General features: G+C 35.2%; 1 protein-coding gene across 1 annotated transcript; it reads right to left on the reverse strand.

Moving 5' to 3' along the window:
- Window positions 1–2,302: 2,302 nt before the first annotated feature.
- LOC134283888 (mediator of DNA damage checkpoint protein 1-like) lies at window positions 2,303–16,601 on the reverse strand (the record flags this gene model as incomplete). The annotated part of the gene is made up of 16 exons (XM_062766412.1): window positions 16,570–16,601; window positions 14,643–14,743; window positions 14,375–14,438; window positions 14,059–14,114; window positions 13,854–13,946; window positions 13,545–13,637; window positions 13,251–13,418; window positions 12,522–12,594; window positions 12,356–12,412; window positions 11,844–11,921; window positions 9,773–9,850; window positions 9,313–9,385; window positions 8,846–8,900; window positions 3,431–4,883; window positions 3,003–3,092; window positions 2,303–2,409 (listed from the first exon to the last, which is right to left on the reverse strand). Coding segments are annotated over exons 2-16 (2,628 nt in total), but the record flags the coding sequence as incomplete, so codon positions are not given.
- Between the last annotated feature and the right edge of the window lie 269 nt (window positions 16,602–16,870).

A 16,870-nucleotide genomic window follows, 5' to 3' on the forward strand; every position in this document is an offset into this window, starting at 1 on the left:
TACTTTTGAGTTAACATGATGTGAAGTCGTAAGATGCATCAACTTACAAGATTTGATTATCCTAGTCCTTATAGTAAGCAAATTATACATGTTTTTATTAATTGTACATTTATGTCAACTTTGAAGTGACCTTGAGACCACGCCCTTTGCCCCAGGGTCATTCACCGTGCAAATTTTAATCTTCGACATATCCTGATCCTTGTATGTAAGTTTGGTGAAAATCTGCCTAGTGGTTATGGAGAAGATTTTTTAGCAACCAGTACTTTTGGTTTTGTTTTCCTGATTATCTCCCCTTGTTTAAGGGTCCCAACCCTAATTTTAGTATAAATGGTAGTCCTTGGGCCAAGAATACCCTGTGACAAATTTGGTACTGATTGGCCAAGGGGTTCTTGAGTTATGGCCCATATTCTAAAAAGTTTACGCACACCGCACAAATGACCATAGCATTAGCTCTTTGAGCCTTTGGCTCAGAAGAGCTAATAAAATACACTTTATACATGTATGTCTATCAAATTTAATACAGGTGAATTCCATCATCGTGTAAAAATATTTTGGATACTAGAAACAGGTTTGACTGTGTATGTTAACATGATCACAAGATCACATTTCTGAACAATTTATAATTCATTCTTTTTAAACAGTCTGTGAGAAAAATTCTTCTATCATTATTGCCATTTTGATTCAACAACAAGAGGCCCATGGGCCTTATAGGTCACCTGAGCATCATGCAACAACTTTACAACGAATGACTTTGGTTCATGTTTTAAACTAGACATCATGACATTCACAATTTTGAAAGAAGCACCATTGCTAATCATAACTATACACTTAGCATGTTTAGTTAGGTTACTTAAGACCCATAGACAGAGTAGGGGAACAAAGAAAATGTATCTCAACTAATCAGTAATATTTAAAGCAATAATCAGTAGTGCTACTACCACACATGAACCCCTGACCCATGGTCCACACATTTCACAATTTTGGAAAAGGCACCCTTGCTTGTCAAAAATGTTTGATTAATAGAAAGGAGGAGATTTCAATCAATTAATTCATTTTCAGTATATAAGTAGAGCCCCCCCCCCATGGTACCCCTGACCCAGGGGCATTGAAATTCATGATTCAGGAAGAATGGCCCTTGCTCATCATAGCTATGAAGGTAGTTCATCTGCTTAATACCCAGGAGCAGAGAAGAAGATTTTCAAACAATTTCTGCATTTTCTCTATTAAACCAATAGAGCCCCGCCCTAACAAAAGAACCCCTGACCCTAAGGTCATATAATTCACAAAGGCATTCTTCCTTATCATTAATATGTTCTTAGTTAGTTTATTTTATACCCAGTAGCAATGAAGAAGATTTTCAAAGAATTAATGTATTTTCACTATATAATCAATAGAGCCCCACCTTAACCCCTGACCCTGCCGCCATAAAATTCACAATTTTTGAAGAAGCATTCTTGCTCATCATAACTATATAATTAGTTAATTCGTTGAATACCCAGCAGTAGAGAAGAATATTTTCAAACAATTTCTGCATTTTCTCTATATAATCAATAGATCCCCCCAACACTAGAATCCCTGACCCTGGGGCCATAAAATTCACAATTCTGGAAGAGGCATTCTTGCTCATCATAACTATATACTTTGTTTGTTTGTTGAATAGCCAGCAGCAGAAAAGAAGATTTTCAAACAAATTCTCAATTTTCTCTATAAAATCAATAGAGCCCCGCCCTAACACCAGAACCCCTGACCCTGGGGCCATGAAATTCACAATTTTGGAAAAGGCATTCTTCCTCATCATAAATATGTACTTGGGTTAGTTTATTTAATACACAGGAGCAGAGAAAAAGATTTTTAAAGAAATAATGCATTTTCACTTTATAATCAATAGAGCCCTGCCCTAGCACTAGAACCCCTGACCCTGGGGCCATGAATTTCAAAATTTTGGTAGAGGACTCAATGGTCATTACATTCATGTTGACAGTTTGACTGCTTGATGTCCAAGAGTAAAGAAGAAGATTTTTAAAGATTGCACTAATTATAGTGGTTTGAACCCCACCCCTCAGGCCCCAGGGGGGCAGGGACCATGAAATTCACAATTTATGTTCCTCTTTATCCATAGATGCTTTATGTAAAATTTGGTGGAAATTGGTTGAGTGGTTGCAGAGAAGAAGCTGAAAATGTTCAAATGTTAACACACGACGAACGACGACAGACGAAGACGGATAGCAATAGGTCATCTGAGTTTACTCAGGTAACCTAAAAAATGGAGTTAATAACTAAAAAATGTATTATGATATCCTACCAAAACGTCTGGTATTTCTTGTACCATTTTAACTGGTTCAACTGGCGTTCCATCCTTGACCTCTACTCCCAGTACTTCTGAGATTGGCGGTGTAGTACTTTCATCATCTGTCGAATTTTTCATTAATATAATAAATAGTAAAGATAATACCCACATTAGTTTTTTTTTTTAAAAAATGGAACTATGATGGATTCATTATAATAAACTTCTATTAAATATGAATAGCACATTTCTCATCTCTAAATATTGTAATTAAAAACTACTTGAATGTCGTATGATAAATTGTAACAAGATTTCAGGTTCATTGATACTCTGATAAGAGAGATCTCTTAATGACATAAACGTTTATAGATTTGCCAAGTTGAAGTGTCTTTCCTGTCCAATTTGCCCCACAAGCTATTTCATAATTGTTTGTATTTTACTTATAAAATACATTTCTTTTGGAAAATCATTAAGGTTCAAACAATTTATATCAGTGAGCAGAGGGTTTATGAACCTTACACTGGTCTGTACCTTAAATTGATTAAAGGTCTGCCAATTTTTTACATCTGCAACAATCGATTCCAGAATTTTGTAAATATTTCTAGAGATTTGGGGGGGGGGGTCAAAAAAATTTACCATGCAGCACTGTTTGACCTGATGTAGCAGCGTCTTAGAAACTTTAATTTTTGGGGAGACTAATAACTCTTTATATAATCACCTTCCTCCATACAATAGGCCTGTGTGGGTTGTAAGTCTTCATCATCACACACCATTGTATACGGTACAGTCTGGGCTATCTCCTCTACACCTGTGTTAAAACACAATACAGTAAAACAAGGTGTTAATCTGCCAGTACTAGTACTGAATTATAGGTATTACCTACAGTAATTGTAGACTTTCAGAGAATGCCTACTATAAACTGATGCCCACATGTCAAATATCTGTATTTATAACATATACACAAACATACACATTTCTGACAAAAATGCACATAATGCATGTATATTCCCTGCCACAAGATCAAATGTGGGTATAATGTTACACTACTCATTGCCTCCAATTCACCAACATGCAAAAGATCAAAACCTTTAATTTTAAACCTTGATTGGAGAGACAGGTGAGTTTATACATATGGCAGTCCCTTACCTGTGTCTGAGTTTGTGTCATTCACCCTGCCGTCCACTTCCCCCTCCTCTGCTGTCGTTTTCTCTGTGGTAAAGTCAGACTCAGTCTCCTCCTTTGTGACCTCTTCACCCCTCCCTCCCGACTCCTCTGTGACATCAGCCGTATTCTTGCCACCCTTTCCCCTTCTGCCCCTTCCTTTCTTGGTTGTGGTATCCTGAGCTTTTTCCACAGGTTTTTCTTCCACAGCTAATGACTTTCTTTTGGATATGCGGCCACTTCTCTTTGGTTGAATTTCCTCTGAATCCACAGTGACTTCAGATTTTGGTTTGGATTCTGCTGTAGATTTTTTGCCCCTGCCCCTGCCTTTCTTTTTAACAGTTTGATCCTCCTCAGTAGACTGTTTAGGCTCCGAATGGTCTTCAGTCTCCGCTTCGGTGTTTCTGTCTGACCTAGCTGTCCTAGGTCCACTGTCTGTTCCTTCATCAAATACCTGCGTAGGCTCACATTCTAGAGCAACAGTTTCTGCTGTAGAATCACTTTTTCTCTTTACAATATTCAATTCATCATAGTCAAATACTTGTGTTGCTTCACATTCTGCTGGTATGACATCAGCGTCCAAATTTTTTTCACCCAACACTTGAGTTGAATCACTGTCTCCCATTTCATCCCCACTTGGCTTGTCATCAAACACTTGGGTGGCTCCATCCATGGCCAAAGTTTCTGCCTCTGCTGCCTTGTTATCATCAAAAACTTGAGTTGCTTCACATTCAACAGCTACTGTCTCTGCTTCCGCCATTTTCTCATCACCTTGCTCACATTCAAACACAACAGTTTCTGCTTCTGAAGTCTTTTCATCAAAGACCTGCGTGGCCTCACATTCTATGGCCATAGTCTCAGCTGATTTATAGTTAAATACTTGTGTGGCCTCACATTCTATGGCTACAGTCTCAGCGTCAGCTGATTTATCATTGAAGACCTGTGTGGCCTCACATTCAATGGCTACAGTCTCTGCCTCCTTCATTTTATTGTCAAAAACCTGAGTGGCTTCATTCTCAGCCTGATTACAAACAGCAAGTGTTGCACCATCAGTTATGTCAGAAATCTTCTGTGTGGCCTCATCTTCATCCTCATTTAATTCTACCTCCACAATTGGAGTACTTTTGGAGGTTCTTCCATACTTCTTCCCTCCTTTTCCCCTGCTTTTATTCTTAACCAATGTATCTTCACTGATAGCCACTGTCGCGTCACTGACAGCCACCGTTTCATCGCTGACAGCCACTGTCTGGTCAGTGAAAACCTGAGTCTCAGCCTCTTGATCCCCCTCATCTGTCACAGTATCCTCTTCCTCTTCAGTGTCCTTGACATCCTCTGGAAGATCGCTGGCCAGGGTCGGATTAGCAAACAAGTGACTCATGTCTGCCTCTTCTTCCTCATTCTCCTCCTCCTCCACCTCAACCACAGGGATGTCCTCATCCTACAGTTATAATGTAAATATCAACAACAGGAATGTCCTCATTTTACAGTTATAAAGTAAATATCAACCACAGGGATGACCTCATCCTACAGTTTTAATGTAAATATCAACCACAGGAATGTCCTCATCCTACAGTTATAATGTAAATATCAACCACAGGAATGTCCTCATCCTACAGTTATAATGTAAATATCAACCACAAATACACAGGGATGTCCTCATCCTACATTTATAACATAAATATCAACCACAAATACACAGGGATGTCCTCATCCCACTGTTGTAATTCAAATCTCAACCAAAATAAGCAATGTTTGTAAAACACTTGTGCTCCCCTCCCCAAAATAATCAGAATATTTCTAAGTTCAAGGGGAATTACTCTGTCCAAAGTGGCTAGATCGTAACCAAAACAGAACTTCACCCAGATATTTTTATGATAAATTTTTTATATTAAATTTCATATCAATATGTGCAACCTCTGCAAAGAAAATGAGCAAAAAGTGCAAATAATTGGAATTTTTCTAAGTCCAAAGGGCATAACTCTGTTCAAAATTGCCCAATCACATCCAAAATAAAATCTGACCTAGATATTTATCTGATAAATCTGTATACCAAATTTCAGTTCAATATGTGCAACATCTGCGAAGAAAATGAACGGAAACCGCATATAATTGGAATTTTTCTAAGTCCATGGGACATAACTCTGTCAAAAATGGCTCAATCCACCCCAAAACAGAACTTGACCTGGATACTTATCTGATAAATCTGCATACCAATTTCTTTACAGTATGTGCAATGGTTGTGATGAAAATTAACAGAAACTAAGTGGACCAACTGACAGCAGCAAAGCAATATGCCCTCCTTTCTTTGAAGGGGGGCATAAAAATATTCATAAAGATCAAGGCAGTCACATTATAATTCAAAACTCAATCACAAATACACAAAGATCTAAGTACAGTTGTATTTTTATCAGACTGAGCAAACTGCTACTGACATTTCAAGGTTTATCTTCAGTAAAATTATGCACGAAAATATCTTGCCCAACAATAAAATGCTTAAAAATATTTTTTTGAGTCACTTCAACATAATATTTTCTTCAAAAATAGCTATGGCTACATAAAATTGAAATTCTGGTTCTCAGGCCCGCGTGCATCTGTTTTGAGGTAGCCGCATTGCTAATTTTATTGTATTTTTGCTAATCCAGAAAAAACAGTTCCGTCCGTATTTTTTTGTAGTTTAGTATTCAAATATCATTCCGGTAGCCATTTACAATGAGATTTTGGCTACTTCGGTTGAAAATCCATTTGAAGACATTGCCTACAATGTTCACACGCTGATAAGCAATAGATAAAGCAAACCTTTTGATCAGACATGGAAAGTATATATCTGTGAATAAAAAAAATATCTTTACTTTAAAGAAAATTCGAAAATTAAAATTTAAACCAGAAGTCTCTGTCGAGACTGAAGCTCTACTGGTTTGTACTTATAGCAAAGGAAGAGAAAAGTACTTAAGCAGTTGGGAATTGAAACTTTACAACAGCAATAAATAGAATAATGATCCTTGATAAAGTCTCTTTATGTTCTTAGTGTAGTCTACTTGTGTGCCAAGTTATATTGAAATCAGACCAAAACTGTAGGAGGAGTAGCATTTTGAAACAATTTCAAAGAAATTTTTATTTTTAGTAACCACGGCAACACCATTCATGGAAATCAAAAACCGATAAACACAATTATGGATCTTAGTGTAGTCTACTTGTGTGCCAAGTTATATTGAAATCAGACCAAAACTGAAGGAGGAGTAGCATTTTGAAAGAATTTCACAGAAATTTCTATTTTTAGTAACCAAGGCAACACTGTTTATCGAAATCAAAAACAGATACACAGAATTATGTATCTTAGTGTACAGTAGAGTCTACTTGTTCGCCAAGTTATATTGAAATCAGACCAAAACTGTAGGAGGAGTAGCATTTTGTAAGAATTTCACAGAAATTTCTATTTTTAGTAACCACGCCAACACCGTTTATCGAAATCAAAAACCGATACACAGAATTATGTATCTTAGTGTAGTCTACTTGTGTGCCAAGATATATTGAAATTAGACCAAAACTGTAGGAGGAGTAGCATTTTGAAAGAATTTCACAGAAATTTCTATTTTTAGTAACCACGGCAACACCGTTTATCAAAATCAAAAACCGATACAAAGAATTCTGTATCTTAGTGTAGTCTACTTGTGAGCCAAGTTATATTGAAATTAGACCAAAACTGTAGGAGGAGTAGCATTTTAAAGAATTTCACAGAAATTTATATTTTTAGTAACCACGGCAACACTGTTTATCGAAATCAAAAACCGATACACAGAATTATGTATCTTAGTGTAGTCTACTTGTTTGCCAAATTATTTTGAAATCAGACCAAAACTGTAGGAGGAGTAGCATTTTGAAAGAAATTTCTCAGAAATTTCTATTTTTAGTACCACGGCAACATCGTTTATCGAAATCAAAAAACCGATATACAGAATTATGTATCTTAGTGTAGTCTACTTGCGTGCCAAGTAATATTGAAATCAGACCAAAACTGTAGGAGGAGTAGCATTTTGAAAGAATTTCACAGAAATTTCTATTTTTAATAACCACGGCAACACCGTTTATCGAAATCAAAAACCGATACACAGAATTATGTATCTTAGTGTAGTCTACTTGTTTGCCAAATTATTTTGAAATCAGACCAAAACTGTAGGAGGAGTAGCATTTTGAAAGAAATTTCTCAGAAATTTCTATTTTTAGTAACCACGGCAACATCATTTATCGAAATCAAAAAAACGATATACAGAATAATGTATCTTAGTGTACTCTACTTGTGTGCCAAGTAATATTGAAATCAGACCAAAACTGTAGGAGGAGTAGCATTTTGAAAGAATTTCACAGAAATTTCTATTTTTAGTAACCATGGCAACACCGTTTACCGAAATCAAAAACCGATACAGAATTATGTATCTTAGTGTAGTCTACTTGTGTGCCAAGTTACATGCAAATCAGAACAAAACTGTAGGAGGAGTAGCATTTTGAAAGAATTTCACAGAAATTTCTATTTTTAGTAACCATGGCAACACCGTTTACCGAAATCAAAAACCGATACAGAATTATGTATCTTAGTGTAGTCTACTTGTGTGCCAAGTTACATCCAAATCAGAACAAAACTGTAGGAGGAGTAGCATTTTGAAAGAATTTCACAGAAATTTCTATTTTTAGTAACCACGGCAACACCGTTTACCGAAATCAAAAACCGATACACAGAATTATGTATCTTAGTGTAGTCTACTTGTTTGCCAAGTTATACTGAAATCAGACCAAAACTGTAGGAGGAGTAGCATTTTGAAAGAAATTTCTCAGAAATTTCTATTTTTAGTAACCACGGCAACACTGTTCATCGAAATCAAAAACCGATACACAGAATTATGTATCTTAGTGTAGTCTACTTGTGTGCCAAGTTATATTGAAATCAGACCAAAACTGTAGGAGGAGTAGCATTTTGAAAGAATTTCATAGAAATTTCTATTTTTAGTAACCACGGCAACACTGTTCATCGAAATCAAAAACCGATACACAGAATTATGTATCTTAGTGTAGACTACTTGTTTGCCAAGTTATATTGAAATCAGACCAAAACTGTAGGAGGAGGAGCATTTTGAAAGAATTGTTTACAGACAGACAGACAGACAGACGGACAGACGGACGGACAGACGGACGGACGCCGGACGCATTACTATCGCATAAGCTCTTCTGGTCTCTGACCAGTAGAGCTAAAAAAAAATGCCTCCCTCATCTACTTTATTGCCAATAAAATGATAAATAAAATGCCACCCTCCCACATTTGTTTTGGAGAAAATTGGCCTGAGAACCAGAGAATTAAATTTAGATAGCCTATCAAATAAACTATGAGAATTTGTGAATTAAATATTCTACCTTTTCTTCGTGATCACTGTCAAGTACTATTCCCTGTGGGACACCACTCTTTCCTCTGAAAAAAGATAAAAAGTACGGTAAAATCGCACATTTTTGTGGGATCAAATTTTCGAGGTTGGAGAGTGGAGGTTTGTAGGGATTTCATTTTGTGGTTTGAAAATGTTTTATAGTACTAATGCATATGAAATTTTACATTTAGTGAAGGTCATTAATTCATGGGTCTCTACATACCTCGAAAACAACCAAAATTAACCCCCCACGAAAATTAGTGATTTATCGGTAGTTTTTATAACACATATTGTGCCATATAAATGCCTCATTTTCAATAGACAATCAAATTTTCACCTGAGGGATTGCAAAACAAATTGGGTCTATTGACTTGAAAAAAATACACCCCCCTACCTCGCACCTAAACAACTCAGAAAGTAAGAGCACCAAAATATGCCCTATGTCTGTATTACATCTACCTTTTGTCTTCAAGGAATGATTGGGTTTCAGCACAAAGGATACTCTTTTTAGGCGAATCCTCTTCAGTGGTTTCTACAAATAACAGAGAAGTACAGAGGAAGTAATTTTTTAGTCTATTTGTACCTCTTCAATAGAAGAGAAGGGTTTTTGTCCTTTATAGTTCCCATTTATCAAAAAAATAAGACATTAACATTTGCCATTTCACAGTGTTGAAAACTGAAATGGCAACAATTTAGCAATGTTTCTTCAACTTTAACTTGCAACCTCCTTTAACAAATGATACCATCAGTAATTACTTTCTGCTGAAGACATCAATACATGTATACTCCATTTGTCAGATATGTCACATTCTACAATGCCAACATAAGAAAACCGGAACAACTCTGTTTCTGTACACTCAGTAATTACTTCACTTGGACAGTTGATGGAATCAGATGAGATTTGGATGTGCTTACTGACCTGCATCACTCTCTGCTAAGAAGCGCTGAGTAGGAGCCTGTAGTAAACTCAGATCACTGGCAATCCTCTTCTGTACACCTAACAAAAATAATCAGGTAACCAACAAAAATATCCAGACCTTTCCAATGGTTATGTTTTTCAGTTCTTTGCAAAGATTTTCTATTGCATTACAGTATATTATTAAACAATTATTTATAACTTTTTTTTTTTTAAATGCACAAGTTAAACCAGAAGTCTCTGTCGAGACTGAAGCTCTACTGGTTTGTACTTATAGCAAAGGAAGAGGAAAGTACTTAAGCAGTTGGGAATTGAAACTTTACACTAGCAAAAAAGAGAATAATGATCCTTGAATAAATTTCTTTATGTTCTTAGTGCAGTCTACTTGCATGCCACATTATATTATAATCAGACTTAAACTGTATTTGAAGTAGCATTTTGAGAGTAACAGAAATTGCTATCTTTATTAACCAAGGTAATAATGTTCATTGAAGTCAAAAACGGATATAAAGAATTATGTACCTTAGTGTAGTCTACTTGTGTGCCAAGTTATATTGAAATCAGACCAAAACTGTAGGAGGAGTAGCATTTTGAAAGAATTTCACAGAAATTTCTATTTTTAGTAACAACGCCTACACCATTCGTCGAAATCAAAAACCGATACATAGAATTATGTATCTTAGTGTAGTCTACTTGTGTGCCAAGTTATATTGAAATCAGACCAAAACTGTAGGAGGAGTAGCATTTTGAAAGAATTTCACATAAATTTCTATTTTTAGTAACAACGCCAAGACCGTTCGTCGAAATCAAAAACCGATAAACAGAATTACATATCTTAGTGTAGTCTACTTGTGTGCCAAGTTATATTGAAATCAGACCAAAACTGTAGGAGGAGTAGCATTTTGAAAGAATTTCACAGAAATTTCTATTTTTAGTAACAACGCTAACACCGTTTATCGAAATCAAAAACCGATACACAGAATTATGTATCTTAGTGTAGTGTACTTGTGTGCCAAGTTATATTGAAATCAGACCAAAACTGTTGGAGGAGTAGCATTTTGAAAGAATTTCACAGAAATTTCTATTTTTAGTAACAACGCCTACACCATTCATCGAAATCAAAAACCGATATATAGAATTATGTATCTTAGTGTAGTCTACTTGTGTGCCAAGTAATATTGAAATCAGACCAAAACTGTAGGAGGAGTAGCATTTTGAAAGAATTTCACAGAAATTTCTATTTTTAGTAACAACGCCAAGACCGTTCGTCGAAATCAAAAACCGATATACAGAATTATGTATCTTAGTGTAGTCTACTTGTGTGCCAAGTTATATTGAAATCAGACCAAAATTGTAGGAGGAGTTGCATTTTGAAAGAATTTCACAGAAATTTCTATTTTTAGTAACAACGTTAATACCGTTCGTCGAAATCAAAAACCGATACACAGAATTATGTATCTTAGTGTAGTGTACTTGTGTGCCAAGTTATATTGAAATCAGACCAAAACTGTTGGAGGAGTAGCATTTTGAAAGAATTTCACAGAAATTTCTATTTTTAGTAACAACGCCAACACCGTTCGTCAAAATCAAAATCCGATACACAGAATTATGTATCTTAGTGTAGTCTACTTATATGCCAAGTTATACTGAAATCAGATCAAAACCGTAGGAGGAGTAGCATTTTGAAAAATTGTTTACAGACAGACAGACAGACGGACAGACGGACGGACGCCGGACGCATTACTATCGCATAAGCTCTTCTGGTCTCTGACCAGTAGAGCTAAAAAATCATAAATCTATAAACATTATTCATCCAACTTTGAATGTCTCTTTTATTTAGTTCTAGATTTTACAGCAATCATAGTTTGATGTTGGCAAGAAAAATATTTGGCTTCACCTCTGCACATTTTTCTGGTTTATATCATATCATATTAGCAGCCTAAATTATCTCTAAAGAAATTGAGACCATTCATTTGCATATACATGGATTTTATTCCAACTTCAAAAGAGCCAGTTACACAGGCATCTTCCTCTCTATATGGAGTAAGTCGTATATTTCATGTCCAACACAAACCTTTCCCTGAGTGAGGACTTTCTTCTTCCTCCGTTTCTGACCCAGATTCTGGTAACACAACTGAAGTGCTCAATATACCTACATATAAACAGAGAATTATCGAGACTTCATACACATGTACATAAGACTAATTGTATAAGCATATTCTGAAGGTATCAAAATTTAGCCAGATATTGTAGAAACAGAATCACAAGTTTCTCTGTATAACCTTCATCTTAACCTAGGTTAACCTATCAACAGCTGAACTGAAGCAATGGTTAGAAAACTTCATTAACTATGAAATGACTGCAATAAATATAATGCCTTCATTTTTTTCTTTGTTTCAGTAAGACTGGTATTATCCAATTAAAGTGAGATTCATACAATACATGCAAATGCTCTCACAGGGACTTGGTGATTTTCTATACAATTCTCAATATGAATATTAATATAACATATTATAAAGAACAGAACTAGACAATGTCTGAAGTCAATGACGATATACTGAACCATGCCCAAATATAAACACCAACCTTTGGTCCTACTAGGGGCTGGAGTTTCTTTCACAGTTATGTCTGGGCTTTTCCTGTCTGTAAATAACAACCAATCAGGTTCTTAAAACAATTTAAAAATACACTATACACATGTATAATTGTCAATGATATCATCATTCAGACATCACATCTAAGTACATCTTACCACTTTCTTCATCTGTGTCCAAGTCAAAATTAATTCGGCTTTTCTTGTTTCCATCTTGTTTCTGTATAAAAGCCTAAAATTGAAAATAAATTAATTGTTCAAAGTCCAATCACATCTAGTTATGTTCAAACTCTGACATGTAGCCTGTATGGATCAGAAAAATTATGAATATGTGAATTCCTTGTAGTCTGACATGTCAACTACAGAAATGTTACCCTTTACCTGTGTAGGTTGTAGGAGATCTGTTGTTCTTTATCTGTGCAGGTTGTAGGAGATCTGTTATCCTTTACCTGTGTAGGTTGCAGGAGATCTGTTATCCTTTACCTGTGTAGGTTGTAGGACATCTGTTATACTTTACCTGTGTAGGTTGTAGGAGATCTGTTATACTTTACCTGTGTAGGTTGTATTAGATCTGTTATCCTTTACCTGTGTAGGTTGCAGGAGATCTATTATCCTTTACCTGTGTAGGTTGTATTAGATCTGTTATACTTTACCTGTGTAAGTTGTAGGAGATCTGTTATCCTTTACCTGTGTAGGTTGTAGGAGATCTGTTAGTCTTTACCTGTGTAGGTTGTAGATCTATTATCCTTTACCTGTGTAGGCTGTAGGAGATCTGTTATCCTTTACCTGTGTAGGTTGTAGGAGATCTGTTATACTTTACCTGTGAAGGTTGTAGGAGATCTGTTATCCTTTACCTGTGTAGGTTGTAGGAGATCTGTTATCCTTTACCTGTGTAGGTTGTAGGAGATCCACACTGCCATCACTCTCATACTCCTCTTCCTCTGACTCGTACACAAGAGTGGTTACACGGGAGGTTTTTATTTTATTATCCAACAAATCAGTAGGAGCTGTCTGGAATCCGGATTCAGATCCTGTCTCAGAGTCCTCTGGATTGTCCTGCAAATTTCAAAATTAAATGAGTTATAAAATGAGTAAATTCTCATGTACAGGTCTTTAAAATTGAGTATATAAAAATATGAACCAGAACAATTGTCATGAATGAACCATTTTTATTTTACTTACATGTTCACCAATGATGTAAACACACTTCACATCCCCAAAGAGTAAATTATCCTTATCTTTCAACTCATAGCGAACTTGTGGAGTCAAAAATAACTGTAAGAATACCAATCACATGCATGTATTATTTAACAAAGAAGAGGGGGTTCAATGCTGTAAGCGATGTAACATTACTACATGTTTGTCAAGATTTAATATTCAGGATGTGAAAATTGTCCTTTTCAGTTTTATTATTTTTATAACTAATCCTGCCCTTTCTGGTTTTATTCAATACCAACCTTGTCCTCTAGGGTCTTTCTTTTTTTAACTAACCTTGCCCTTTCTGGTTTTATTCCTGCTTCCCTTATCATAAATTAGATGGTTTTCTCCTCGTATTTCAATGCATGCATGCTGTCTAGACAAGGCCTTAAAAAAAATTTAGTTTTTTATAGTAAAATTTTTACTTTGAACAAGCAAAATAATCATTACCTCGGGTACTTTTTTCTTTAATTGAAGCTCTCTTGCATATGAATATTACCTTTAAGGGAATTGCAATGTTACATACATCTTCTTGACGCCCAATGACATTATCACCTTTTAAACATAAGAAAACTAAATCTTAGGAAACTAATTATGAAAGAGAATTTAAACAAATATTCTTCAAAAAGGTACAAGGAAATAAATAGATGGTATCAATCACCTGACCTTTTCCAATTTTCAATTACTTTGACTTTAAATAAATTAAGAACTTGAAATGATCTTGAAAGAATCTATCGAATGCTTTCGTATTTTCATAAAGCATTTCCAAAAACACTATACATGTACAAATATACAAACATTTGGGGAAAACTCACCCTCATACAAAGGGAAAAGCTTTTCTGGAAACCCCTCTTGCTTTAAAACTTTTAAAAAGGAGACCTGAGACAAATTCCAAAATAATCATTATCAAGTCATTCAATATGGAAAGTAAATGTTCATAAACTATATTATTTATATTTTATAGTTTTTTCTGATTTTTTTTTTTATTTATTACAGCTTCGCTGATACATTTTCATTTTGGCTGAAATATACATAAAAATCAAAAACAAGGACAATTAGCTGAGAAAAGTCAAATAATCTTACTATTTTCTTCTCTCCATCTGTATTTTCTTCATCTGTCTCTTCATCATAATCCTCTAAATAAATTGCTTGTGTCTGTTCCAAGTCCGACATTGTCTAATCTTCTGAAATAAAAACACAAAACTTTATTGCATGGTTCTAAAACATGCATTACAGATTTAAAAGCCATTGGGTGGGGAAGTTGGGTCACTTGATTACACTCACCTGTATTCAGGAAATTTGAAAACAAATTGAAACTGATTATCTTTACATCTGGAGGCTGTAAAATTAGAGAAGATAAGCCAAGGAGTGAGAAATAATCAGATGCAGGGTGGGAAAAAATGAAAGGAATTTATGATGTAAAATGGAACTTGATTTAAGACTAAAATTGAATCAAATTTGTATAAAGTTATAAACTTTAATAGTCGAGGATTTTTCAGGTCATTTAATTTGGTTTGGACAGTGATTTGGAAGGACCAGCATCAGAGTCTCATTTTTAATGTGAAAATTGGCACATTAAACACGGTTAAATCAATATCAAGTGGTAAAAAGGTGCTCATTAAATTTTTTTTTGTATTGTACTTTAAACTATTTTGCATTAAGGTGAAGATCTTGAAAATGAAAGTTGCCTACAGATTTCTCATAATTGAGAAACAAATTCTTCTAATGACCCTTTACAAATGTAGTAAAGTAAAATGGGATGTATCGGGACTTAATTTTTAGGTAAACCTAATGAAAATACATATTTCAAACTGCCAATTTTAATTTAAAACGAAGGTAAATTTTTTATTAAATATTTTTTTAAACGTGATTGCCAGTCTTCAAACAATTGCTAGTCTTCAAAACAAGTTGTTCTGTCTTTGAAGTGAGACGGCTAATGGAACTTAAGACTTTTTTTTTAGCTTAGCCTGATATCTGACCTGTATTTGTACCTTCTGCTAATGCTAGCCTATAAACAAGAATAGATATGGGTTACCCCATATCCAAAGATATTCGACTTTTAGATTTAATATGTTTAACAGTGTTTAATGACATTTGTAAAAATAAAACTGCACTGTCTAGTTATAGAACTTGTGTAAATTTCGTCAGTCCGTAGCATTACGGTCACCCAGTCTCCTAACCATGCTAACAAACAGTACACATACCTATGTCCGCAAGACCAGTTAGCCTTGGTCTATACACACGTGCGATGGAGTTGTCAAACGGACTCCCGCAAACAGAGAAGTTACGATGGCAGACAGAACTTTTTTTCATAATTAGATCACATGAATACAAATTTTGATTCATAAAAATTAAACGACTGTCAGTTTAGAAATCCCCGGCCAGTTCGGGTTTTGTTACACATTTTACACGTACTCTCCCGATGTGTAGTTTGTCTACACACGTGCAGGAATCTGCTCAGGGATTGAAAATTCCGTCATTTAACAGTTGTTGACATTAGTATAATCAATTCATCAGTGAAAAAATATCAACCGAAGAATGACCTATATATTCTCTGTTATCAAACATGTTTAAAAAGCTGAGGAGGGAGCGAGCGTAGGAATATTGACATTTTTTATTTGCATTTAGGGGGGAAAGTGATCTTTGGAGGAAAAATTAACATTAATTTTGGTTTCTTTTACGTATGACATACACAACATTATTCTTATCATGAACAATTATGTTGTATCTACTTATTAATGATGGAACTATTTTCGTCGGAACAATTTGTGTGAGTCGCCGCTGACTACAGTAATATATCTTGCACTAATAGTATGCACTGATCGAATATATTAAAAATAGACTGCAAATCAGTAACGTTACATTAAAATATTCCTTGCACAGGTGAAAAACACAGTATTGTACGTAGTTTTCCTTAATTTTTTATTTGACTGGTCAACTCTGTGAAAATTAAAAGTTTCTTAACATTATAAGATTACATAAGCTCCAAAGCATTGCTTTAAAAACTTACAATTTCACAATAAGTTACATTATTGGATTTTCTGCTTCTTCGCGCACTTTCGTTCCGCATGCGCTTACTAAAGTCAAGCTAGCGGCCAATAAGCTAGCGGCCAATAACAAAAATATTTATCGACTATATTTAAGTGTTTATCGAACCCGATGTAAAAACACAGATTTATTAATTAATGTCAGGCGCCCAAACTAGGAATTGTGCCACCTAGGGGAGCCCGAGATACTGGGGCTCGAAGGCGCCCCTGTTGATTTCCGGTCTCAAAAGGGACCCAATTTACACCGTTTCTGGGCGCCAGGGC

The sequence above is a fragment of the Saccostrea cucullata genome, unplaced genomic scaffold (assembly GCF_032062105.1).
Source record: "Saccostrea cucullata isolate Sc308-1 unplaced genomic scaffold, CSIRO_AGI_Scuc_v1 ctg5494, whole genome shotgun sequence".
In the NCBI taxonomy this organism is placed as follows: domain Eukaryota; kingdom Metazoa; phylum Mollusca; class Bivalvia; order Ostreida; family Ostreidae; genus Saccostrea; species Saccostrea cuccullata.